At 32.3% G+C, this 27,498-nt stretch overlaps 1 protein-coding gene across 3 annotated transcripts in view; it reads right to left on the bottom strand.

Annotated features, from left to right (window-relative positions):
• Positions 1-22,526, bottom strand: part of CPT2 (Carnitine palmitoyltransferase 2) — a 96,861-nt gene extending 74,335 nt beyond the window's left edge. Inside the window, exons 1-4 of one of the 3 annotated variants that reach the window (XM_075363057.1) lie at positions 22,424-22,526; positions 14,761-14,848; positions 4,880-4,938; positions 170-577 (exon numbers count right to left, since the gene is read on the bottom strand). In XM_075363057.1, coding sequence (XP_075219172.1) covers positions 170-577; positions 4,880-4,938; positions 14,761-14,790 — 497 coding nt within the window. In that variant the 5' untranslated portion in view covers positions 14,791-14,848; positions 22,424-22,526. Of the gene's footprint in view, positions 1-169; positions 578-4,879; positions 4,939-14,760; positions 14,849-22,205; positions 22,383-22,423 lie in introns of those variants that run through there. The other 2 variants (XM_075363076.1, XM_075363066.1) reach the window with 2 other exon arrangements.
• Between the last annotated feature and the right edge of the window lie 4,972 nt (positions 22,527-27,498).

The following is a 27,498-nucleotide window of genomic DNA, read 5'->3' as shown; positions in this document are numbered from 1 at the left end:
TAGTTCTATAAGCAGGACAGAAATGCTTCATGCAATAAAATATTCCTTATTCAAAAGATACTACCTTTTTATTTTTATATTAACCACAACCAAACTCTCTGATTACTTTAGCATTCTTTTCTAAAATAAAAATGAGTAAATTTAATTTTTTCAAAAGAACAAGCCTTACCTAAGAGATGATATGAGTAAATTTGATGCACGAACAAGCTGGTCATTATATTTTTCATTTGTATCATTAATAAAAACCAGAAAAGGGTTGTAATTAACAGGTAGTGGAATCCTGTCTGAAAGATACAAATTAAACCAAGGTTCAGATATATAGCTTGTTTGCTTATTTTTTACATCATGCTCTTTAAGTGTTTTCTGAAGATTACTGCCAGCATCTTTTTCAAAATCTTTAATATATTTTTCTGTTTTTTTATAATCTTCTTCAGACAGAATCGGTTTCTGCGCTCTTAAATACCGTTTACATGTATCTTCTAGTTTAGGAACCGGTAATCGAGGTAGAGATTTCTGGAAATGATAAGTTGGAACTTTGCTTCTTTGGATATATTGATCGACTCCATTAACCCTGAAACTTATGAAAACAATCAGACACATTAAAATTTTTTTTTTAACATTTAAATTTTATTTTGTATAACAGAAAAGTAAAAAATAATAGACCAAGATGAACTTTGCTCTTCATTAATATTTTAATGCTATAAATGGACTTCAAGTGCTGGTGAGGGGTTAAATGGTATTCATTCATGATCTTTGTAAATTATCTTATGGATCCTCTTAAATTCTTTTTAATGAATCTTTTGTCATTGGACGTATTTCCAACTCTTTATAATTTGGCTAATGTTAAACCAGTTTATAAAAATGGTTCATAAAATGTCAGGAAAAGATTTTTGAAAGTGTATGTTTGGAGTGTCGCTTTATATGGAAGTGAAACTTGGACAATCGGAGTATCTGAGAAGAAAAGATTAGAACCTTTTGAAATGTGGTGCTATAGGAGAATGTTAAAAATCAGATGGGTGGATAAAGTGACAAATGAAGAGGTATTGCGGCAAATAGAAGAAAGAAGCATTTGGAAAAATATAGTTAAAAGAAGAGACAGACTTATAGGCCACATACTAAGGCATCCTGGAATAGTCGCTTTAATATTGGAAGGACTTTTGGAAGGACTATTGGACTATTGGAAGGACTATCGGAAGGAATTTTTCCCAGAAGGGAAAAATTGTGTAGGCAGGCCACGTTTGGAATATGTAAAACAAATTGTTAGGGATGTAGGATGTAGAGAGTATATTGAAATGAAACGACTAGCACTAGATAGGGAATCTTGGAGAGCTGCATCAAACCAGTCAAATGACTGAAGACAAAAAATAAAAATAAAAATAAAAATGGTGATAATCAAGATGTTAAAATTACAGACCCACTTCCATGTTAAGTGCACATTCTAAATCATTTAAAAAAAATTCTTAAACCAGTTAAAGATGAAATTTACAGATAACACTGCTTTATTGAAGGTCATAGAGTTGATCCTAACCTTTCACAAGACTGTAATTTTACTACTAAGGCACTTGATGATTTATAACAGGATGATACTATTTGTATGTATTTGAGTTATAAAACATTTAATTTTGATAATCATTCAAAGGTTAAAATAAATTAGTTATTATATACATTCCAAAAATATTATTAAATCAATTTATTCAGTTACAAGGCAGAATATAAATTATCAAGCCCACGGGTTTGAATCTAAACAAATTTTTGCATTATATGATGTCACTTAGGCATGACTTTAGTATTCCGCTTAATGATAAATAATTTTATTTCTAATTTGTGAAGACTTTATGTTGATGATTTTAGGATTTGTTTTACTGTTAAATCTTCTAAAGGTGCTGTAACTAACACACTGATTTAGACTATGTACCACAGTAGTCTAAAAAATAATTCATTGTTTTTAATTAATCTTCATGTATATGTATCTTTTCAAAACATATCTAGTATTTTTTTTTTTAATTATACAATTTATAATAACATTGAATGAGTCTTCAAGTTAAGTACCAAAAAAGTTTGTAAAATTAGCATGCTAAATTTTAATAATCATTTGAAAAATGTTTTTATAAAAAATGTAGTTTTTATAAAAAAGATTTCTTGGTTTCAAAATTAATAATCTAATGTATTTTGCAATATTCCAGACTTTGCACTCGCTGGGCCGGCCCTTTGGAATATAGTGTATGATGGCGTATTTCACACTCCTCTACCGCCAGACGTCACTCATAGGTTACAGAGATGACTTGGCCCCCCAGGTGGAGTCGTGTACCCTGAGAGAATCCATCGCTCAGATACAAGGCTCATACACAACAATCAAAACCTGGATAGCCAGAGTCAGGTTAACTATGGCTCCAGATAAGACGGAGATTGTTGTGATTACAACCAAGTGAAGGCCAACAATGATGATGGTGCTTGAGAGCCAAAGTATAGTTTCAAGGACTGTAATAAAATATCTTTGAATACAGGTGGATGCCAGGATGCGTTTCGGCACCCACATCTTGGAGGCCTGCTCGAAGGCTGAAAAGTCATGTATCTGGTTGCCATATTACTGCCGAACTGTGGGGGACCAACGCAGAAAAGGAGGAGGCTGCTGTCTGAAGTGATATACTCCAAGTTACTTTATGGTGCTGAGATATGGAGAAGGGTCATTAAAAATGGTATACAGGGGTGCTCTCGAATCAATACACAGAAGGAGCTGCCTCCATATTGCACGGTTTCTCAAGAGGCAGTTGAAGTGTTGGTGGGAATATTACCTGTCGATCTGGAGATCACCCACAGGAAGAAGATTAAAGGGCAACAGGTGTCAACACCTGTAGAAAAAAGAAGAGTGGCTAGCTCCGTTATGGAAGATGTGAGGAGAGAATAGCAGATGCGGTGAGTCACTAGTGATAGAAGCCGATGAACACACTGCATAATTGGGGACCTGAGAAATTGGTGCAAGAGAGCCCATGGCTCACTATCTCACACAGTTTCTTGTGGGCCATGAGGTGTTCAGAGAATACGTTTTTAGATTTAAACTACATCAGTCTGCTAATTGTACGTTGTGTGTAGACGAGGAAAAGACAGCATATCACATCTTCTTTTGCTGCCCCCAATTTGAGGATGCAAGGAGGGAAATATGGGACACCATAGATAAAAGGGAAATGTTCCTTCCACAGGAATTCAGCAGAACATGTTGGAAAGCATGGAAAACTGGACGGCTGTAGCAAGTTTTGCCAGGAAGATCATGGAGGAGCTGTATGTCTGGGAGGAGTATTGCAGGGGTAGAAGAAAGGAATTTTCAGAGGGTGCAGGGACAGACAGGCAAACGGCTGAGAGCCTAGGGGGTTTCCTGTATGTGTGGGGATTGCCTGGGTACAATGAGGTTGTGGGGACTCCACTCCCACATCCAATGGTGACCAATGAGGTAAGTATATTATAATGTTCAATTGTCTGTGATGTGTTTGTTGTTATGATTGGATGTGACTGGCTTTGGTGTGATGTCTGGAGTGAGTGGGGTAAGGTATGTTTTCTGAGTGATAATTGGATGTCATGGAGTGTGTGGTGAAATATAGTGTGATGTTTGGTATCTTGTGGGTGTGAGGTCCGTATCTGTTGACTGTGGTGTCTGAATGTGTGTGAGGGTGCATTCCCCCATTCCTGAAGTAATGAACACCAGCTGTACCGGGAAGGGTGGGTAGCCAGGGGTGGAGGTTTAGTCGGTAGTGTGCAGGAACACACACGCATTTAATAACATGTTGCAGAACCTGTTAGCAAGCCTGACACTGCCCAGGTGCCTGTAAATGGGGTTCCTTCACCTTAAAAAAAAAATTAAAAAATCTGCACTTGCTTCTCCAAACTGAACCTCATGTTCTACTCACAAATAATCTATATTGTTGAACATATTTATGAGGTATTTCTTTTAAGTTTAGTACAATATATCTATCACACCATCTATGATCACGATTGCGTTCATCTCAGAGTAAACACCTTAAAGCCTGCTTATCATGATTTTGGTTTTTTTTTATGTAATGGCAATGTAAATTAACCATTGCTGAAATACTGAATTCATTTCGGTTCAGAAAAATTAATTGTTCTGGAGAAAGGTAAAACCTAAAATTGAATGTCTGTAACAAACTAAAATTGTTTTAATTGTGTTGGTACAACTAGAAATAACATTAAATATACTTCCAGCTAATAATTATGAGTTTAAATAAATGTAAAACATGTTTAAATCATATTTTGAAATTATATCTACAGTTTAAATTTGTACTCTTATGCTTTAAAGACATATGAATGAAATCATACTTCCTGTTCAATAAGTACACAAAATATTTATTTACATTTGTTTGTAGTTTAGGCTTTTGTGCCTACTACAACTTTCTCGAAAACAGAAAATTTAGAAGAAATCCTAAAACCGCATCCAAAAATTAAATCTCTGGTAGGACGACTTTTCCCATGATCTACAGAGAAAGTATCACACGCCATGAAACTACAATCATTAAATTGTCAATTAAATAGAGGCTCTGCAGAATAGTTATCTATTAGCAGAATTTTTACCCTATAAAAGAAAAACTAAATAAATAAATCAAAGCAGAGTAATTTTCAATTACTCTGAAATAACAGCAAGATGTCATCAAATGATACACTTACATTTCAAGGCAAATAGGGAGTGACTGATTAACTGTGGGACAAGCACTCAAACAGAATGAAGAAGGCCTTTGCACCCAAGCATGTATATGGCATAAAGGGATACAAGCATGCATTACTGTGATGAACATGTATGTAACTGAGAATTAAAAAGGTAAACTTATTTTTAATTTTTAAATATAAAAGTTAAAAGCATAAGAAAAAACCTTACCTTCCATCAGCACAACTCGAGTAACAACCAACAAAATTGCCATAACATAATGTTAAAACCTGTAATTAATTAAAATTCATAAACAACATGTTTTTACAAAAACAAATAAATAATATATTTTATAATATATAAAATATAGAATTATCCATGCAATCATGCAATAAATATTATATATATATGGTGTATAGATTGATAGTCAAATGTTTTCAATTTTCAAAAATGGCCTCTTGTGGTATACTCATTTGTTTAGAATTTAAATTTTTATTGTAAAATGTAAAAGTATTCCATACAAGTTATAGTTGATGTATTTATAAGTCCTTCAATCTGTAGTACACAGATTTTGTTCAATTATTAACTGTCAGCTGTTTAATTGAATAATAAAATGAAATAAAGAAGGTTGTTATGTCCAGCTGCCATCCGTAACTTTATAAGTATAAAATAACTAAATAGTACTCCAGTACTGTTATCACAGAAACATTTCACATTCATTCAAAGAGAATATACTACAAATAATGAATGCAATTTTATAGTAATAGTCAAAGAATAAGTATATTTTGAACAAATCCTAACTAGCTTCAATGATAAGTTTGCATGTAAAACGTGATAATATTCTTCTAAAATGTTCCTGATTTAAAAAGTTAATAATAATTCACTTTTTTTTAACTCACTACAACAGGAACACATGAAATTCTGAAATTTAATGGTAAGAGAGTTAAAAAAAGGACCAATTTAATTTATCTTAAAGTTAAAACTAAATACAAATTCATCAGATTGTAGTTACATATAATTTTAATGAGTAAAATGAGGTGAATTAAAAGATAAGTGAAAAAATACTAGACACTTACTATCAAATCTAAATCAATAAACATATAACTAAAAACCAATAATTCATAAAAGAAATATTCTTTGGCTTAGATGGGTAAGCCAAAAAAATTCAGTTAGATATCAGATTACCTAAGTTAGTTATATATTCTGAAATCAAATAAAGAATTGTAAAACATATTCAGGGGCACATATGAATAATTATAATTAATTGCATTGAAATGCAAATTATAATTAACAAAATTAAGGAAGAAACTGAAAATAAAGAGATGGGATCAGCTATATTAAAAGATAATTTTATACAGGCAAAATCTGAGGCAATCTGCAGAAACATGTCCAGGAATCACCACAAAAGCATAAAATAAAGAGATGAATGAATGAATGGATGAATTAAAAAAAAAATGAATCACCTTAAAGGCTACCACCTTTTATTGTATAGGATGAAAAATCATTGGTATACTACCAAAAGTAAGCTGGTATTCCACCATTAAAGTAGGTTAGCAATTCTGAATAAATTTTGTAAAGATGAAATCATTCTGATAGCTACAGAGTAGTGCATTTGATGATACATAAAATACCCACAATTCATTCCATCCTATGCAATCTAATTGGTAGCTTTCAATACAATGGTTTAAAAGGTAAACCACCAGAAACCACTTTAGAAGCTTATTGCAGAAAAATGAATTTTGTTAAAGAAACAAGAGTTCAGTGTTTCAGACATATCATCACAAAGAAGAATTAACAAAGAAAGAATTAACAAAAAATTGAGCAAATACAGCCTTTAGCAAAAAACTGCCTCAGAATAATAAAGGAAGTCTGTCCTCAAAAATATTAAGATAAAAGGGCAGGCATTTAAAAATTTACTTGTGAAACAACAAACAGGATATGTAAGGAAAAACTAAAAGAAAGATTGAAAAAACAATCAATTAACATCTTACGCTTCACAAAAATTTGACATTGATAATAATGCAATTTTGTTTTAAAGCCCCCAATATCATCTACATTTTCATCCCACTTTTCAGAATGAGTCTGATGATGAAAAAAGAAGCTTGTATTCATGATGAGAATTTGGTCTATTATATAAATGCAGAAATTCAGAAATCAGATATAGCACAGCATAGCCAGAAAATTGGTACATAATTAGTTTATGAGAACAAAAATTTCTTAAAATCGTAAAAGTAAAACCAAATTATATAGTATTTGTAACTCAGTCCCTTACTGATTAGATAGTCAGGAATCTTACTTTCTCAACAATAATTCAGACATTTTTTCAATGGATGACAAATTTGATATTTTGTTGCCAAATGGCTTCAACGACACATAGCACCTTAGAACCTTGTGGTAGCCCTGAGAAGGGTTGTTTGGAATTTTGTAGTGGTGGCCCTAAAAAGAGCCGTTTGCATGTTAATGAGGTAGCCCTGAGAAGGGGCTGTTGAGTCTGATCGCTAGTCTCTGGTGAAGTCGGCTCCACTCGTTAGGTGATAGTCAGGGAGTTGTGGCTCGTCCTTTGGAATCAGACCAAGCTTTCCCTCAGCAGCAGTTGGGTCCCCACCACAGCATCAGTTATAGCAGTGGTCCCCACAGCCCCACAATGTTGGGACAACGTCAATCTCCTTCATCAGTGTAGCTCTCGTCAAGCTGTGCTCATTCAGCTACGACTTCACTGTTATGCCTCCTGGCGCTAGCGAGCTTTGAGCCAGGCCAGCCAGCCCTGCTGCTCGGGCATCCACCACGAGATCCCACGTTAGGGCAGCCAAGGAACTTCTTTTTCTTCTTAGTCTGCTTCTGGTGCTGGTGCACGAGAGAGTCCGCTTTCACTTTGCCGTGCCGTGATTTTAGAGCCGCTGTGGTGGGAGAGTTAAGTGGTAGCTGGTTTGGTGCGGAGGAACGCATGTGCAGGTACATAGGTGGACTGCAAGTTCCCCCAACATTTACTGACTGATGTCGCCGATAATAAGCACAGCATGTAACCCACCGGGTTGGTCTAGTGGTGAATGCGTCTTCCCAAATCAGCTGATTTGGAAGTCGAGAGTCCCAGCGTTCAAGTCCTAGTAAAGCCAGTTATTTTTACGCGGACTTGAATACTAGATCGTGGATATCAGTGTTCTTTGGTGGTTGGGTTTCAATTAACCACACATCTCAGAAATGGTCAAACTGAGAATGTACAAGACTACACTTCATTTACACTCATACATATCATCCTCTGAAGTATTATCTGAACGGTAGTTACCGGAGGCTAAACAGGAAAAAGAAAAAAAAAGCACAGCATGTAACAACAAAATATACATACATATATTTGTTTCCTATCTTGTTTAACATCTTTACAATTTTTAAGATCTTTTTATGAAAGTTTTCTACTATAATAAAAAAAAAGGTTATCATCGCCTACTTAGCTTTTGTTCATGGGTATTTCTGTAACCATTTTTAAGCTAATTTTACACTTTCGATTAGCATTACCTGAAACAATATGTTTTTACTTTTTTTTGATCAATGATTGTTTTTATTTTTATTCTATAAGTAATAAAGGCATTCATTTTGTAACATTTTATAAATACTGTTTACCTATTAATTATTATTATTTCTCTTATCAGTATAATTTTCTTTTTTTACAATTTCTCAGTATCTGCTGATGATTTTTTTAACAATCTCAGAGTTGACAATCTAGTTTTAGATGAAATTTTTTGTAAATGTTTTTAATTACTTTCTTGTTTCCCAGACTAAATAATTAGTACCCAAGACAAATAACATTCATTAAGCAATTTAAATCTTAGTGGACCATTTTACCATCTTTGAACTACACACGCACTTGCATTTTATAGAAAATAGAATTCTTATTCACAATTAAAACACCATATGCAGATGTTCTAGCTACATTAATACGAATGATGGAAGAATACTATATTTTATCAATTACTATTAACATCAGCTTGTTCATAAATGATGGAGTCCCACCATCAGATATAATAGTTGTCTACTTTCTCTCATTTCATAAAAAATATTACTCTTCCTATAGATATCTTGAAATAGTTATGATTAAGTCTGTATATGGTGCATTATGCATGACATCAATAATCACAAAGATATTCAATATATAAAAAAATATTTTTGCAAGCTGCAGAAAATTGTACGAAGATTTAATTAATTTTCCTTATTAATCCCATTAATTTTTAATAAAATGACAATCAAGCAATATCAGACAAAAAAAAAATGTTCTCCAATAGTAGGGTTATAATACATTCAGAATGCTTTAGAAATGCTACAACATTATAAAATTCTACTAAAACTTATTTCATTAACTAATATTACATCACATCACAAAGTAAAGTGCAGTTTCACTTCTTTAAAATCAAACAATGATTATTAATTATGACAATAATTAACCATTAGTCAATAAATTAATAGCATAATAATCTATTTCTATCTGCCAGTAAACATATTTTTCTATTTACATAGTTAGCAATAACATTTTTAGGATAAATTCTACATACATCATTACCAAACTAAAACATAATAATAATAGGAATCTATCAACAACTTGAACAGTAATGTTCACCAATCACTGAAATTTATGAACTACAATCAAATGTTAAGATAATTTTAAATTAGAGAAAGATGTGTTTCTATAGGTTCACTTGTAAATACAATCTTATGTTAATATGTTCAGAGCTACACAATATATTTTCAAAATGTCAATTAGGTCTTAACAGAGTAATATTTGCACTTTTTTGTGTACCTATTTCTTGTTTTTTTTCTTTTTGCCAAGTTTTGTCTGCGACAGTCAGGAATATTAATTTAATATGAACTTCTGCAACAACAAATTAAATGAAATTTTATTTAAAAAAAATTGTTAAGACTTTCTTCAAAACATTTTCTGCTGTTTTTGTGACCATGGTCAGTAACTGGTGCTGCTACCACACTGACATATTACTGCTGGCAGTTTTTTTCATAAGGGAGACAAGCATTTAAAATGCAACTGTAAAATTTGTGCGGTTTGAATTGTGTTTGTTCATTAATACAAGATCATTATGTGGTTTTTGTACATTTATATATCTCATACTCTTCAAGCACACTAAAATATTCAAATGTGTATTTTTTTTAAACATATAGAATATCAGGTTACTGTAATGTTGGGTATTTGTATCAATGAGATGGCTGGCAAATGCTGGCTGTAGCTGTGGAGTTCTTTTAAGTATCCATTGCATATACATGTTTGAAATTATACCCCAAACAATTTAGAACATTGTGCAGTCATAACAGTTTAAATGATATATTCCAGGGAAATGTGTTTCACGTTTGTGTTCTATAAATAAAATGATTTGTTCTTGAACAAAATCACACAGAAAAATTTAAACATACAAGGTGTGTATGTAAAATAATGAGACTGGTTCAGAAAAACTTTTTATTTACAATCCAATTATACATTGACTCTTATTAGCTTCAAAATAGTTCCCTTGAGAAGCCACGCAATGCTTCTAACAGTTTTCCCAATCGCCATAGCAGTGTTGGAACTCAGAAACCGGAATATCCTTCAGATGGTCAGTTACATTTTTTTTTTGTTTTCTACTGTTCCAAAATGGTATCCTTTGACACCTCAAAGGTCACTAATTTTTAAAGTCAGGAACACAAAAACGTTGCAGGGTCTCAAGTCAAATGAATAAGGTGGTTGAGAAACTACAGGAATGTTTTTCTTTGCCAAAAACTCATTGAGAGTGCTGTGTGACAAGGTGCATTGTCATGATGCAGCACCCAGTTGTCTTTGATTGCTTTTTTTTAAGAGGTGGAGAAACACCATTTACGGGCACCTAAGCATTTTTGGGCTTGCTAACAGTTCTGCCAGTTATAACCAAAGGCTTATTTATACCTGCGCACTACCGACTAAACCTTCAACCCTAGTTTCCACCCTTCCTGGGACTGCTTATAAAAACATTTCATCAGAAAGGGGGAATCGCCCACACACACAATCATAACAAACCAACAAATGTCAAATACTACACAAACACCACTGAAAGCAACACATACAGCATATCAAATACAAACACTGACAACAACGCACAAGAACCCTGCAGAAAACAGGAAAGCTTCTAACATCCACAACACCCACGTGATACACACCCACACACCAGTCAAGACAGAAATCTCAAATAATCACACCACTAACCAGTGGCCACCATCAAACAAACAAGCAAAGTGTCCCCAGCCTCACTGCACCCAGGCAACCCCCCACACATACATGGACTATCTAGGCACTCAGCCAAGAACCTGTCTGCCCCCGCACTCTTCAACGCCATTCTCCTCTGCGGGACTCCTCATGACCATCCTGACGAATCTTTTCACAGTCTTCCACTAAGCCTCACCTTATAATAGGATTCGTAGGGTATCTTTAGGGCAGTGTGCTCACATCTCAGGTTGCCGAGCGCCTCTACGCTTTATGGCAAATCACGAGCAAAGAAAGAATACATGTTGGGGGTCTCTACTACCTCACACTCCAGACAATTTTCAGATAGGCTGAGCCTGAATCTATACAAATAAGACCTGAATCCCCCATGATCCACCAGAAATTATGTTAAGTCAAAACTTAGCGTGTCATGGATCCTCTGGCACCACCCCCTGATGTCCCAATAAGGTGGTGAGTTCACCTTACCTTTGTGGCCCAATCACACCGCTCCTGCCATGTCTGTGCGATCTCTTCTTCTAGTTCTTCATCAGAGCGCTTCCTTTCCTCTACTGGGAGTATTCTCAGTTTCCTAGTTCTGCTACGCTGCATTATCATAGTCCAGTGGCAGGAATTTAGCAATCACCTCAACCGCCTCCCTGAACACCGTCTTATAGGCGGCCGCTACTCTGATGCAACACCTCCTGTGGATGGATTCCAATTTACCCCTGTACTTGGCAAATCTAGCAACGCCCACCCACAACTAGGCACCATATAGCAGGGCTGAATAGACCACTCCAGTAAGCAGTTTCCTCCTATGTTGGGTGGGCCCTCTGGTATTCAGGAGTAGGCTAGCAATAAGCCTCCTCGTTTTCTCCGCCTTCTCACAAGCCCAGAGTACCAAGTGGTAAAATTAAGTACTAAATCTTAGTCTGGAGTCAACCCAAATTCCCAAGTATTTCATGGTCACCTGAGACACAATTTCTCTGCTATCAAGGATCAGAAGTAAAGTTGGCCTTCTCCTGGCAGCAGAGATCACCACCATCTCAGTCCTTTCATGAGCCAACTCCAGTCCTAGCCGTCCATTCACTAATCCTTGTATATGACTCAGTTATCTACAAGATATGAGGCCTACAGCCTCATATCTTGTTTCCACCTCCACTAGCAAGGCTCTATCATTAGCGTGGCCAAATACCGACTGTGGGAGAACAACCTGAAACACTCCATTATAAGCCATGTTCTAGAAGGTCAGTCCAAGGACCGACCTCTGCGGCACACCTCTATCGAGGTTCTTTTCAACATACCCGTCATGCAGTCTAAAGATAATCTGACATCCAACGACGTAATTTCGCACCATCCATCACAGGTAAGAAGCCACTCGTAGGTCCTCCATTGCTCCCATTATTGCTGAGTGGTGGATGCAATTAAACGCGTCTCATATATTCAATGTGACTACGACACAGATCCTACCATCACCTCTCCTCAAGAGACTCTTCCTGCCAAGTCACATACAGCAGCCACAGCATCAAGGGCAGACTTACCCCTGCGAAATTCATACTGATTCGCAGAGAGCCCACCCTGCTCTTCCAGTACACCAACTATCCTTTTCTGAAGCATTAAAATCGCCTGCCACCAGCACTGGTCGACGTGTAGACATATCCCTCACCATAGTAGTTAAAATCGCTTTATAACACTACATGCTGATGTTGGGTAAAAGGTAGGCGGAGTAGTAGATCACCCCTCTTTGGCCTAATGAAGTCCCATCACAGTCACCAATGATAACATAATGTTACCATTGGAATGGTGATGGGAGGGAGTATCTATGTAAATAATAACATTTTTAGTAATGGGGGTTTTGGTTTTGGGATTAGGTGGTATTGGGTTTATAAGTATTTGCTGGTGTTGATTTTTGTAATTTGTGGTTTGTCTTGATAAAGTCTTATATCTTGGATGAAATGTCGAGGTTTTCTGCTTGTTTTTTTTTTTGGTATTTTGTTTGTTTTGTTGTTGACCAAACACTTATTTGTTTTTTTTTATATTTGTCTAACCAAAGAACAAAGTTTAGTTATTATTTTATGTATATATATGATGTCAATAAATATAGTAATGCTCAAATAGTGCACAATATGGCAAAACACTCCAGGTTCATCTGACAATGTTTAGTGAAGTGGTTTTTTTTGGTGTATCACAGAAATGGAAGGGCACAATTCTGAGCAATAATGTGCAATGAAGTTTTGTCAAACTTTGAGAAAAAAAACTTAAATTTTGAAGAATTAAAAGGCCGTTAGGGAGCATGTTTTATCAAGGTCACAAGTGTTCCAAGTGGCAAAAGATATTTTTGGAGGGCTATGAATCTATTTAAGATAAGCCCTGCTCAAGGAGATCTTCAACTTCAAACCTGATAACTGTGTAGGAAGTATGACAGCCTCATCTGGTCAAACTGAGTAAAAGTAATAGATAGTAAATTAAATTTGAACCATGATCCATCAGACTTTAACACAGGAGGATTTGGTTATAAGAATGTGTGCACAGAGGTGGTTCCCAAAAACTCTCAATCTAGCAGAAAAACAATCAGAGGATATTATCAACATACACTGCCTTCTGATTTTTTCCTGCAATGTATCCCAAGCGGTAGGAATTTATTTAATGTCATTATACATGATGAATCATCTGAGTTACTGCATTTCTTTTCCCCAAATTAAATGATACACCTCAAAAGATGCCATTTTGAGCCAGAAGAAAACATTGAAAGAGCTGTTACTGATCAACTAAAAGCAATTCCTGTTGGTGACTTCCATTACTGCTATTAAGAGTGCAACTCTCGATGGTATATATCCTCCCATAAGAATTTTCTTAAGAGGATCTTAAATTGCAATTAACTATAAAACAGTCCATCACACTTCATCACCTTAGTTGATTTGCCTTTATAAATAAGATTGTTTCATTTTTATTAGCAACAGTACTACATGTAATCAAATCACCTAGAAATCATCATGTTCTTGCATGGCTCTACGAATAAATTATGGGTTTTATAAATTCCCTATTCCTGAGATTAAAAATTCTCCTTCAAACTAACAAGCAGGTTTGATATTTTATAACTGCAAAATTGATATTTTTTCTCAATAATCCATACATGAATTATTGAGAGTTGGCTATACATTAGAGCTTATCAAACATGGAATACACCGACCTCATGCCGGAATGGTAGCATTTCTGTCTTCCACTCAGAAGATTCTGGGTACAAATCCCACTCATGCTTAACATTTTTCATAAACTACAAAATTCATTTATTATAACAAAAAAGAGCAGGTAGGTAGCTGTAATCAAGCACAATTCTACTTGTCAGAATAAAATAAGCAAATAAATTATGAGATGCCATAAATTGTAGATATCCACTGTATTCAATCATCAAACAATCATTAATAACTTGAACCATCAACTTTCTTTTTATTTGTTAGTTTTTAGTTGCATCTGCTACTGAAGTCATTAGTAAATACAATAGAAGCTATACATCTCTGTTCCTAGACAAGAATAAAATCCAGGATCTTTAATAGAAGTTCGAAATAAATTGTTTATTTAAATTAATAGTTTTTTATAATAATAAAAAACTGAATTTGTCAACACATCAGAAAATTTTTTTTTTATATTTCAATCTTGCACATTCTATATATACTTTAAATGAGAAGCATGAGATGGATGAAATGATAGATAGGAACTGAGTATTAGAATACTCTATCTATACACCAGCATGCAACTACTATGCTAACTGACCAGTCAGTTCTTATGAATAAAACAAGCCTGAAAACAGTTTTATAATATCAGAGAAGTTTTAATTTTTCACCTTTTACAAGCTTATATCTGTCATAAACTATAAAAATAATCAACCATATTTTAAGTTTTAACATACCTTTTTCCTAGAAATTGCAACACGTAACATCTCTATAAACAGATTTTGCTCCTCAAAAATAGCTAAGTTTTTTTTTTTAATATTATTTCTGAAACATAAAATTTTTATTTCAAAAATAACATTTTTAACAATACTGGATTATATTTTGAGTAAATTTCAAAATAAAACATTACAGAAATTTAAAGATCCGGTAAACTTTAACGAAAATGCTGCATCTCTGGATAAACTACAATTTATTCTATAACTTTATATTCTGTCTATAGTTGCATTTCCAAGGCAAAGATACATAAATTACTCCAGTCTCATCATTTATTAAAATTAATGAGATAGAAGTATGTCAACGAAAAAAGGTGGGAGGTAAAAGCACCAATTGAAAAAGATGAAATCAATTTGAAAGGAAAAAGATAGCAACCTTTCTCCTTTAATCTTTAAAAACCAAAACAAATATTATTAAAAAATGCATATTCATTCAGTTGAAATGCTAAAGGGCAATAGAGAGGATAGCCAATTGAATTTTTAAAAATCATTACTGCTAATAGAAAACACAAATGGTCAATATATCATAACAGCACAATCACATCAGACAACCATGCAGCAATAATTTTTACTTCATTTTACATCAAAAGGTAGACTGTTCTTCAAAACTCCAAAAGTAGGATAAAAGTAGTTCCATTTTTAAAACATTAAAGAACCTGACCCAAATATTCCTGACATATTCAATAATACTTTTATTATGAGTAAATTGGCATCTACTTTAGTTACTTTATAAAAAATTGTGTGGATTTATTTTCATCTTTAAATCTTTAATTTACTGCATTATATCTTTGTTTCTTCTACAATTTTTACCTCCCACAAATCTCTCTTTTACAAAATTAATAAATCTGAATGCCTCAATAAATGGCCTATCTACCTGAATCATTTCTTTACAAGATTCTGCAGAAAATGTTTCTTCTTCCAGGCTGAGTTCTTGAGACATCTAGGTGAGATAGCCAAAGAAATTTTTTTACATAAACAATTTGGCTTCCAAATGTCCCAGACAGCAGGAGAAATGTAATTACTATTCTATAAAGCTTGAAAGTTGAATAGCGGCCAACACGCAATGTTCATAATTACTCAATTCTCTCACTAGTATAATAAGCTATTTGGATTTCTGAACTTAAAACAAAGACAACTGCCCTTACTACTCATATGGAGAAAGGATTGAGATAACTACAATCTTGGAGTAATTCAACTTGATGACAGTAAATTTTGGATGGCAAATTCTCAATCTTTTATTTTTAAATGGAAGCATAAAATATATATTTACCTAACAATAGCAGTCTAACTGATAACACAAACCAGATTCAAAATATCTAAGTATCATTCTCTGATAACAAGCTTTCATGGAAGTCATATGGACAACATAAAACCCAACCAAAAGCCTAGCATCCTTATAAGAATGAATGGAATACAATAGGACAGATCTAAATATATATTAAATCTGACAGACAAGATGTATATACATAAAACATCTAATGTTGTACTTTGCAGAAATAATAACTTCTCCAAGTCAGATTGATGTATTACAAACAATTTTAAAGCATCACTCAGATTAATAAAAGCTGTTAAAACCATTCCTAAGTCATCTATGTATGCTGGTAACATTCTTTTGCTTGCTTTCATTTGTTTTCTCTTACCATATAAGGAACTGCTACTCTATAATGTCAGAAGTTAATACAGGATACTTGGGAAACATCTAAAAATCAGCAAACTGAAAATGCAAACTTTATTTCTAGAGAAAGTCAAAAAGCTAGTCCAATAAGATGTAAAAGACATAAGAAGTAAAAAGAACTATCTGTAACAAAATCATACCCCTCTTGATGTTAAAAACTGTCATCAAACAGGCTGCAGGCAAGAAAATAAATTACAACCAAATGATCCTGGAATCACCAGCTTTAGACTGGTAATTTAATAAAATAAAAACAACCAGGGGCATACTTATACACAGTTTTATCAAGCGTAGTGAAAATACCACAATGTAGTGAAAAAAAATTTGATGGAGTTATTTACCGCAAGAACTGGACTAGAAAATTAAAAAATCCATAGTATTCTATTCTATGAGTACAAAGCAGTTACACTTCTCAATGAGAAAACAAACATGCGTTTAAGGAAATATTAGAATATGATTACTGATTTGACACTGTTCAGCAAGCATATTTCTGCAATAGACTCTTTCTCACTTCAGCATAAAAAGTAATGAGGCTGCTGATTGCCTTGCAAAGAAAGATGCATTAATACCCCTATAATGGAATGCTCAGACACAATTGTTTTCGTTCTGTTAGATAGATTTCAGACAAGCGTTATTAGTGATGAAATAATAAAAGATCAAATATTAACAGATGGAAAGATCTGTTATGACAATAAGAATACATTTCAAATTCTCCAAGGAAGTCTGTGGTTGTGTTATTTAGATGGGTTCTTGAGACAAATGTCTATCTAAATATCTCCATCTGTTTAAAATCCTAATCACCTAAAATAATGAATATTTTGTAGTAAGTATTTGGACATGTAAGAACATATTAAAAACTTTCAAACCCTAATGCATGAAAATAAACCAACAATACCCACAAACTGGAAAAGAAGAAAAGGAGGAAGAGACTGAAACAGGTAGACAAAATCAAGAATGCAAGGTAGAAGTTAACCAAAGAACAGACAAAATACTACCTATGTTCGCCAAATCTTTATATATCAGTTAAGAGATTATTAGAAAAAAAGTTTTTTATTAAAACAGAAATCCACCACATAGAATAATGGTATATGAAAGAAGCAGCAGCAACAGTTACCTTTAAATATCTATTTAAAAGAATTAACACATTTAACCCACCCCCCACCATAAAAAATAAAAAAATAATCTTTTAGACAAAAACATTTTTTTGTCTAAAAGATTATTTTATTCTAATCTTTTAATTAAGGTGAAACATTAAAAAAAATAATAAGTACAGAATATATTTTTAAAAAGATTTCAAAAATTAAGGAAATACTCTAGATGATTGATTAGAATTGTACAAGAAAAGGTAGTGATTGTAAATGAGTTAATTTGGGAATGGCAAGCTGCAAATAGCTCCTAGGCAATTATTATGTAATTTCATTTGACGATATGTTAAATCATAAAATATGTAAAGCATATTTAATAAATTCTAATAAATAACAGCGATGGTGATAAAATCATCATAACAAAAATGCTTCAAACTAAATGCCTCCAAACTTCCTGTCATTTTGAGACCAAAAGTAAGATAGATTTTAGTTTGTAAAACTATATATTACAATACATACATACAGAATATCAATATATTATGCAAAGTTTTATTTATAAAACTGGTTGACAATTATACCAATTAAGGCCAATCACTAGCAGACAAATATTACACAGCACATTATCTTGTGTCAAATAAAATTAAAGCTACATTATCTTTAGAAGAATATATTTTTTACAAGAAAAACTGTATTAACAATTTAAAAAGTTAAGCACTAACAACTCAACAATTTAAAACTTTGTTCAAAAAGTCTCTTTAAACTTTGTTCAGAAAGCCTCTTTAAACATTGTGATTTCCAAACCTAAAATATGAGTAATGCCAAATCAAAAATATGAATTTTGCACTAACAATTTTAAAATTTATTTTCTCAAAAATTAATAAAACTGTTGTCTAGATCTTTGTATTTTTTTAATAAAAGAAAGTCCACGGAAACTATAAATAATGAAATTCACTTAACCAAAAATTCATGATTTATACTTTTTTATAACAGTTATAGGAAGAGAAGAGATTATGGAGGTAGAAGAATTCTGTTATTTGGGAAGTAGAATAACTAAAGATGGATGAAGCAGGAGCAATATAAAATACCAAATAGCACAGGCGAAATGAGCCTTCAGTCAAAAATATAATTTGTTTACATCAAAACTTAATTTAAACGTCAGGAAAACATTTCTGAAAGTATATGTTTGGAGCGTAGCTTTATATGGAAGTGAAACTTCGACAATCGGAGTACCTGAGAAGAAAAAATTAGAAGCTTTTGAAATGTGGTGCTATAGGAGAATGTTAAAGATCAGATGGATGGATAAAGTGACAAATGAAAAGGTGTTGCGGCAAATCGATGAAGAAAGAAGCATTTGGAAAAATAAAAGAAGATAGACTTATAGGCCAAATATTAAGACATCCTGGAATAGCCACTGTAATATTGGAAAAATATTGTAAAACAAATACAAAATTACTGGAAATTACAATTTTACTGGAATATGTAAAACAAATTGTTAGGGATGTAGGATGTAGGGGGTATACCAAAATGAAATGACTGGCACTAGATACGGAATCTTGGAGAGCTGCATCAAACCAGTCAAAAAAAAAACAGTAATAATAAGTTGAAGTAAAAATAACCAATTTTGAAGTTAAAATCAGCTTCCTATCAAGTCTACCTTTACCACTTCAACTAGTAACGATTTTATTGTAAGAAATAAGTTTGTTTGAAAAACTTTAAAGATGTTTTAAACATTTTGGCACGAAACATTGAGCTGTAGTTAAATTTATTATCTTTAATACCATCAATAAACATATTTTAACTCAAACCCACACAAGATATATACTAACTACATAAGCTTTACAAAAAGTAGACCTCCGTGGTAGAATTGTAGCATTTCATCCTTTCATCAGAGGATCTAGGTACATAAGACTAGACATTTTTTCATATACCACAAAAGTTTCCATTCCATATTAATTATTTTTAAAAAAAGAAACTTAATTTTTTATAAAAATTGTATTAATGCTGACTAGCAACACACACAAATAAGAACAATGGAAACTGAAAAAATAACTAGAGAAATCACTTTGTCACAGAATTCAACAAATAATTTCCGGAAAAGCAAAAATCAGACAGAATTAACTGGCAAGGTGAGATGAAGAAATGAAATATAATGTTTTCTGTCAGTCTCATCCTGCAGGTGAGAGATGATGCAGTCAATATCCACATACACAATCACTTTTACATACTTCATAAACTGAGAAAAATAAAATAAATTAAATTTCATAACAGATAACTTAAACATCGTTTAAAAAATATTTTTATTAAAATAAAGTATCCATTTTAAACATCTTTACATCAATAGTACAATTTTTATTATCATTTTTCTGATATTTCTCATTTTATTATGACCTTATGAGTTATGACTCAAAACACAACATGAAATTTTTACCACTAGTTAACATGTAGTAGAAGGTTAATTCATGATTATTTTTTCCCCATTAAGACACTTATTAGATCTTAGCCACCAAAAATTAGTAATTTTCAAAAGAAATCCTATTTTCAAATTAATTTTTTTGTATCCAATGACAGAATTTTAATATGTCCTTATTTATTCATGTAAAATTTTTATTAAACTTTTATTTTATATAAAATTTAAGTATTTAAGTTTCTTGTTTTTTAAATTCTTTCTTATAGTACATGTAGTTAGATACACCTAAAGAATTTCACTTATGACTAAATCCTTTTTGAGTTATTTGAAAAAATGCAACTCCAATGCCTCACTTTACAAACAGTATTAGTACGCTTAATGAAAAACATCAGGGCATGTATTACATCAACGTGTAGCTCAAAATTCTCATAATTAAAAAGTTTTTTTTTTAAGTAAAGTACTCTCCTAAAAAATGTATTAGTTAAAAAGAGAAGCATAAATGCTTGCATGTGTAAGTTTTACTGCTACCTTTTTGTTTTTTTTTCTGGGTAATGAAATTAAATAAACACATTTCAGAAACCTACAGACGTAGGAGAATCTTTTTTGTAATTTTATACAATTACGGACTCACCTCCAACTTTCATGAAATTTGGAATATTAGTTCCTAAGTTATTCATTACAAATAAAATTCGTCAGAAAAGCCTACGAGTTACATCCTTGTAGTTACACAATACCCTCACCAAAAATCTTATAATTCAGTACTGCACAAGTATAATATACATTATTATTGGACTAAATTATTTAGTTTAGTTTAATTAAGTTAAGAATGAGATATATTCACTACTAGGTGTAAGGGTAAATTACATTTGGTTACATTAAGGTGATGTTTTCATAAATCTGCAATGCACATTATTAATGGAGTAAATAACTTTGTCTGAGCTGAGTTATATATAATTGAGTTAAGTTAGGTTTAGGTTAAGGGGTCAAGGTTAGATTAGGTAACAATTCCTTGTACTGAAATTTGTATTATATCAGCAAAACCTAACTTTGCCTAATAAACCTTAAATATTAAATTGTCTGATTGTTAGGCTGAGTCCATAGTTGTAAATAATAATCAACTACTTATTCCAAAAATAACGTATATTAAACAGAGCAGAATTATGAAAGTTTTCATGAGGATAACTTACAAGGAATGTAACTTTGGTGAAAGACATTTCTGGTGAATAATTTTAAGTGTAGCAAATAACTTACGTCCTAAGTGAGGTATATTCTAAATTTCATCAAAATCAGAGAAGGGTCAATAATTGTATATAGTTACAAAAAATAGTTTTACTAAGATATAAAACTTATTTTTAAGTGCATAATACAGAAATGCCACTCTTACTTATCATATATATACACACAAAAATGTTAAGATATAACCCTTTTAAATTTTTTATCTTTCGTTTTTTTTATGAAAAAGTTAATATAAAAATGTTCTATTAACTAAAAATAAGAAAAAATATTATTTATGATTTTCATAAACAAAAAGAACAAATATGCAAAACAGGCACGTTTATTTTTAAAAGCAAAAAGTTATAAAATGAAGCCCAAGGTGTAAAAAATTACTTGTATGCAGAATATCCAAATTACACAGAAAACTGACCATCACAACTTATAAATTAATCAGTCATTAATAAATAAATTTGAAAATTCAGTCATAAATAATTTTCAATCATTTCCTAAAACTTATTCTGCAAAAGAAGTCTATGTGAAAACCAGTCTTAGTATGAATGTTTACTGAGAAATCAAGTATGAGATAATGTTAAAAAGAAATCGTGTATGAAAAAAGATTTCAGATAAACAATTCTACTTCACATCAACAAAGAGGAACAATCAAACATGAATGATACAGAAATAGTGATATATTCTGCAGAGCAATGTATATATGATTTTCTGTGAACACCATAAAAAATGAAATGAGTCCCTGAAACAAAAGTTAATCAAGAAAGTTAAGTGCTTTAGAAGGAATGCATCAATGCACTAATATTAGATAATAATTGCAATGTATTAGTGATGTAAAAATACAAATGAGAGCAAATGAATTACATTATCTCCAAAAAAAGTTAAATAATAATAGGTACATAATGGTGATAACAAAATTTTTAAATCCCAGGGTACGCTTGTGGGAATAAAATATGTTAGGTATGTTTTTTTTCAATTATAGGTAAAAACCTACGTTTGAATATAAAAATTATAAAACTACCTGTAAACACGAATGTCAAAATCGAGACGTATAAAACAGCTCAGTGCCTTAAAAGTATCCTTAAAACGTAAAATTGCTTTCTCAATATGTCATCTTATGTAAATAGCATTCTTCATGCGGATAGTAAATAATGCAGGAAAATTTAGCGAACAAACAATTTTTTACATTTCAAATAACTGGCATACAACTTAAAAAAGAAAATAATAAATGAAAACTACCTTATCAATGAAAACTAACTTGCTTACAAGCTACAATCATCACTTAGCAGTTATCAAACGGATTACACTACAGACTTTTCCACCTATAACTCGTTACCAAGCATAATAATGGATGGACGGTTCATTAATGAACTGTTATGAAAAAAGAACGGCAGATTAGACAGTAGTTCTGTTATTGCTACAAGTCTTACATCTCAAACAAATATGCAAAACTTAGCTCACATATCAATTAATACTGAATGCCTCGTTCTAGAATTTAATACTCGCTGCGGGGATGGATGTACATTTATGTAGGAAATAATTAATCCAAAAATCTTTAAAAGAAAATTACGGGAGTATTAAATGACTGCGTTTGTATTAACAAATTTTATTTCCAATTTAAAAACAATGTTATTTTTATAATTTTAAGTAAAATAAATTTTGAAAGACTAATTATAAAATTTGCTTATTTTTAAATTATGATTTTTTTTTTTATAATTCTAAAGTAATTTATTAGTATTCTGTTAATTTATAAGTGATATTTGTACAGATATATTCTAATTTATTTAAGTAATTATATTTAAAAAGTTATTTTAAAATGCCTATTTGTATTAATTTATTTCTATTTTGAATAGTTATTTTAATATTCATTGACTTCTGTTGACTCCAAGAAATCATAATTCATAAAATCTATTTTTTATTGTTTACTTACTAACTCCTTTTTTCCTGTTTAGCCTCCGGGAATCACCGTTAGCTATTGCTTCAGAGGATGAATGAAAATGATATGTATGAGTGTAGGAGAAGTTCAGTCTTGTACAGTCTCAGGTCGACCATGTGTGAGATCTGTGGTTAATTGAAACCCAGCCACCAAAGAACATCGGTATCCACGAACTAGCATTCAATCCCTAAAAAAGTAACTGCCTTTACTAGGACTCGAACACTGGAATGCTTCGAAATCAACTGACTGCGAAGTCGCGTTCACCACTAGGCTAACCCGGTAGGTTTTACTAACTATCTAGTTGAACAGATTGCAACGCACACATTAGAAAATAAAATTTATGACCAATAAAATTTTATTATTCAATCTGAAAGGAGATACGGACTCCATTTAGTACAGATGTTTCTAAAAAGCCTGTTCATTCAAAAAGTACGTATATTTCTTGTTTTGATAAACAATCTGATCCGCAAATTTTAGATTTAATATTCATTCATGTCCTTCATTTATTTTTACTTTCCTGTTATGATTTACTTTACCATATTCAAATTTCTCAGTTGAAGTTTTTTAGTGCTTTAGTAAATTTATTACTTCAGTCCTTTTTATTTGTCATAACTGTTTTTCATTACTATTGTTTTTTTTTTTGTTTTTTTTTTTAATATTATCTATAATTATTTAATTTTTGTTATTTATAAGTAAATTTTAAAGTAGAGTTCTCGATTTTGTTGAAGGTTTTTGACTAGAATGAGAAATGAACTGATGTTGGTCTTCCGATGTCGTGGAAAAAGAGGTCGGAAGACCAAGTGCAGCCGACTTTGGTATGGTAAAGTTGAGAGAGGAAATTTCAAGAGATGTTTCTGGACAATAGGAATTCCTAATTTTAAACTAGTTGAACTAGTTCATTTGAAACTATCAGCAGTGCAGGATGGTTACATCGTCTATCAAATAGAAACAAAGTTCACATGATTTAGTTGTAACTACATCTACCATCTGATTCCGAATTGGAGAGAAAATCTTTGACTCCGACAGCTTCACCATCGATAAGTCAAGATAACAAAGTGAGCGAAGGGCTGTCAATACCGTGATCTCCTTTTGCTTGGTAAGAGCTAAGCAAGAGACTTTGACTGCCTTATGCAACAAAGTCAAGGTAAGATTAACAGATGATTTAGATAATGAAAACAGGAGGTTCTCTGCATTTTGTATTATATTTATGTAGAGGAAATAACAAATAATTTAATCCTGACTATCCGTTTCTCATCGTCGGTGGTATGAGCAACTAGACCATATCTTTGAAACTCCCTACGGAAAGTGAGCGGTCGATAAGCAGAAAAATTAGCACAATGTCTCATTGTTTATTTATATACCCAAAAGTGCTTCTCACGCACCGAAAATACACGCATAACAGGTTATATTTTGATTCAGGTGGCAAAGGAGTTCTAGATGAAGCCGTATCATTGGAAATTCTTAGATAGTCCTTTTTTTATGTAACAGAGAATAGGGAGGATCCTTAAATGTCTTTGAAACTACTCCGCTCTCAAATTCTTCATATACCACCTGTGAAGAACGTATTACAATGATCTCTAATACAATAAAACTATGACCGTAAGAATAAAATAGACTCAACAAATGTTAAATTTAATGAATAATGTCTGCATTTAAGAAGACATTTTCTTAATATATTATACTCCGATTCCTCTTAACTGAAAAACAATAATTACATTAATAATTCGTTGAATGCCGCGGCGTCCTTTTTAATTCACCTGGGTGACTGCAAACACCGATTAGCATCAATTCCCTAACTTATTTGAATACGTTTTAGTGAAAGCCAGCTAGTTCGAGTGTGTGGTTGTGCTATGCAGTCACTAATAAACGTTCTTCCTACCAAATAATGAAGATCATTCTTGGGCAAATCATACGGAAATTTTTTTTTATAATTCTTAGAAGTTTATACTTTTGATGACCTTTTTTCCTATTGTGTTTTTAAATACAGTTGAACCTCATATAACAAACCTCGATTTTTACAACAAAAAAATTACTGTACCGTGACATTTTAATAAAAGTAGGTATAAATTACCTCTATATAACGAAATTGTGACACTGCACATTAACATAATACAGTATGTAGTAATATACAGTAATTTTTACGAAATCTTTTTTTAAAAATAATGACATTAAATTTAATATTTTGGACATATCTATCAGTTTAAGGCAGTTATTCGTTTGATTTCCGAAGCGAAATTGTACCTGTATACAAATATAAAGTGTTCTTGAAAACAGTCAATAATGACAGCTTATTTTTATTGAACTGGTAAAGCGAAAATTCCCAAGATTCTCTTACAACCTATTAACAATGAAATTCTAAAAAAATATTTAAACACGTGTTCTCCAATTGCTCTCTGCCTACACATTAAAGTAGCGGAATTTCCCAAAATCTATTAACTAACGCAGAGCACTAAAGATACTGTGTAAAGCTTCATTAATTTAGCTATAGTACGTAGACATAACAAATAGAATTCTTAGAAAACAGTTAACATATTCTCCCTCTATTGTTCAGTGCATACATATAGTTCAGCAATAATTTTTCCTGGGATAAATTCAGTTGATCTCTGACTGAGGATTACGTTACTACCATTATACAGTACTGTACTGTTTCTCGTTTACAATATCAAAACGGGAATGTCTTAGTGTTTCGGAAAAAATTAACGTTATACACGAAATTGAAAAGTATTGACAAAAGATATCGTGGAAAGATTTTGAATCCCGCAGAGTTCACTGTCAACAATTTTAAAAAATCGGGACGTGATACTACAAGAACTAGACCAGCGTAAAGAAAATCTAGTGAGAAAAAATTAAAAGGTAGCACGTATGATAATATCGACGAAGCCATTTTAAAATGGATGGTAGTGATGCGCAAACAAAAGCTTCCGTTATCTGAGTCATTAATTAACGAAAAAACCCTGGAATTTGTTGCCGCATTAGGACACAAAGATTTCCAGGCCAGCAATGGGTGGTTAGAAAAGTTTAAATAATATATATTGTGTTTGTCAAATAATTTGCGGCCTTGGTTTAATTCCTCGATTGGGTTTTAATTATTTCAAGTATTATTTTATTCGCTAGTTCATTGAAATAAATAAAACACTTTGTTTCGATTATATCCCAATTTATTTTTATTGTAATATTCAAACTTGTTTCACATATGTAACGTTATAAATGACTATTAAATACATGTTGAGTCTGATGGCTGATACTAGACTGGCCAACAAGAGTGTTAGACCATAGTTAAAAATTCATTTAAAAAGGAGTAACAAAAAAAAAAAAAGGAGTAAGAAATAATGAGAACCCTTCATTTAAAAATTAAGTAGCTCAGTTAAATACCTCATTTAAATAACCCTGAGTCTTAACAGTGAGTGTTATTCATAAAGTAATTTCTGGAGAAAATGCAACTGCCAGCGTAAGTGACTGTGAAACTTGGAAGCAGACTGTTGAAACCGATTTTAAAAGAATATCCACGAAAAGACATTTTCAACGTGGACGAGTTGGGTCTATTACCTAAATGTTTACTCAACAAAACGTTAACTTTTAAAAATGATTCGTGCTTTGGTGATAAACAAAGTAAACTAAGAATTACGGTGTTAGTGGTTGAAAACGTGCTAGGGACTGAAAGATTTAAAATTTGGTAATCGGCAAAAGTAAAACTCCGCGAGTAAAACCTCTAGAGGTAGATTGCACAACCCCACCGGCTTGGCTTAGTGGGAACGCTCTTCCCAAATCAGTTGATTTGGAAGTCGAGAGTTCCAGCGTTCAAGTCTCAGTAAAAGCAGTTATTTTTACACCGATTTGAATACTAGATCGTGGATACCAGTGTTCTTTGGTGGTTGGGTTTCAATTAACCACACATCTCAGAAATGGTCGAACTGAGACTGTACAAGACTACTTCATTTACACTCATATATATCATCCTCTGAAGTAATACCTGAACGGTAATTCCCGGAGACTAAACCGAAAAAAAAGAAGTAGATTACGCATTACAACAAAAAGGCGTGGATAACTACCGACATTTTTACGGATTGGGTGAAAAAAGCTGCACAAACATATTACCAGACAAAAGAGAAAAATTACAATTTTTATTGATAGTTGTACGGCACATTCTCAAGACATTAATTCTGTAAATAACGTAAAAGTCGTATTTTCCCCACCAACTTAACGTCAATTATACAACAAATGGATCAGGGGGTAATTAAAAAAAATCTTAAATTGCACTATGGAAAAAGTATCCTGAGAAAAATTGTAACCATTGAAGAGAACAACAAGACTGTCTCTCGGGAGTGCATTTCTAAATTACCATTAGTATGAACCAATGATGTTAGCGATGAAACAATAT

Source organism: Lycorma delicatula, chromosome 1, assembly GCF_047948215.1.
Source record: "Lycorma delicatula isolate Av1 chromosome 1, ASM4794821v1, whole genome shotgun sequence".
Taxonomy (NCBI): domain Eukaryota; kingdom Metazoa; phylum Arthropoda; class Insecta; order Hemiptera; family Fulgoridae; genus Lycorma; species Lycorma delicatula.
Note: the sequence above shows the minus strand (reverse complement) of the source record. Positions and strands in the feature narration are given on the sequence as shown.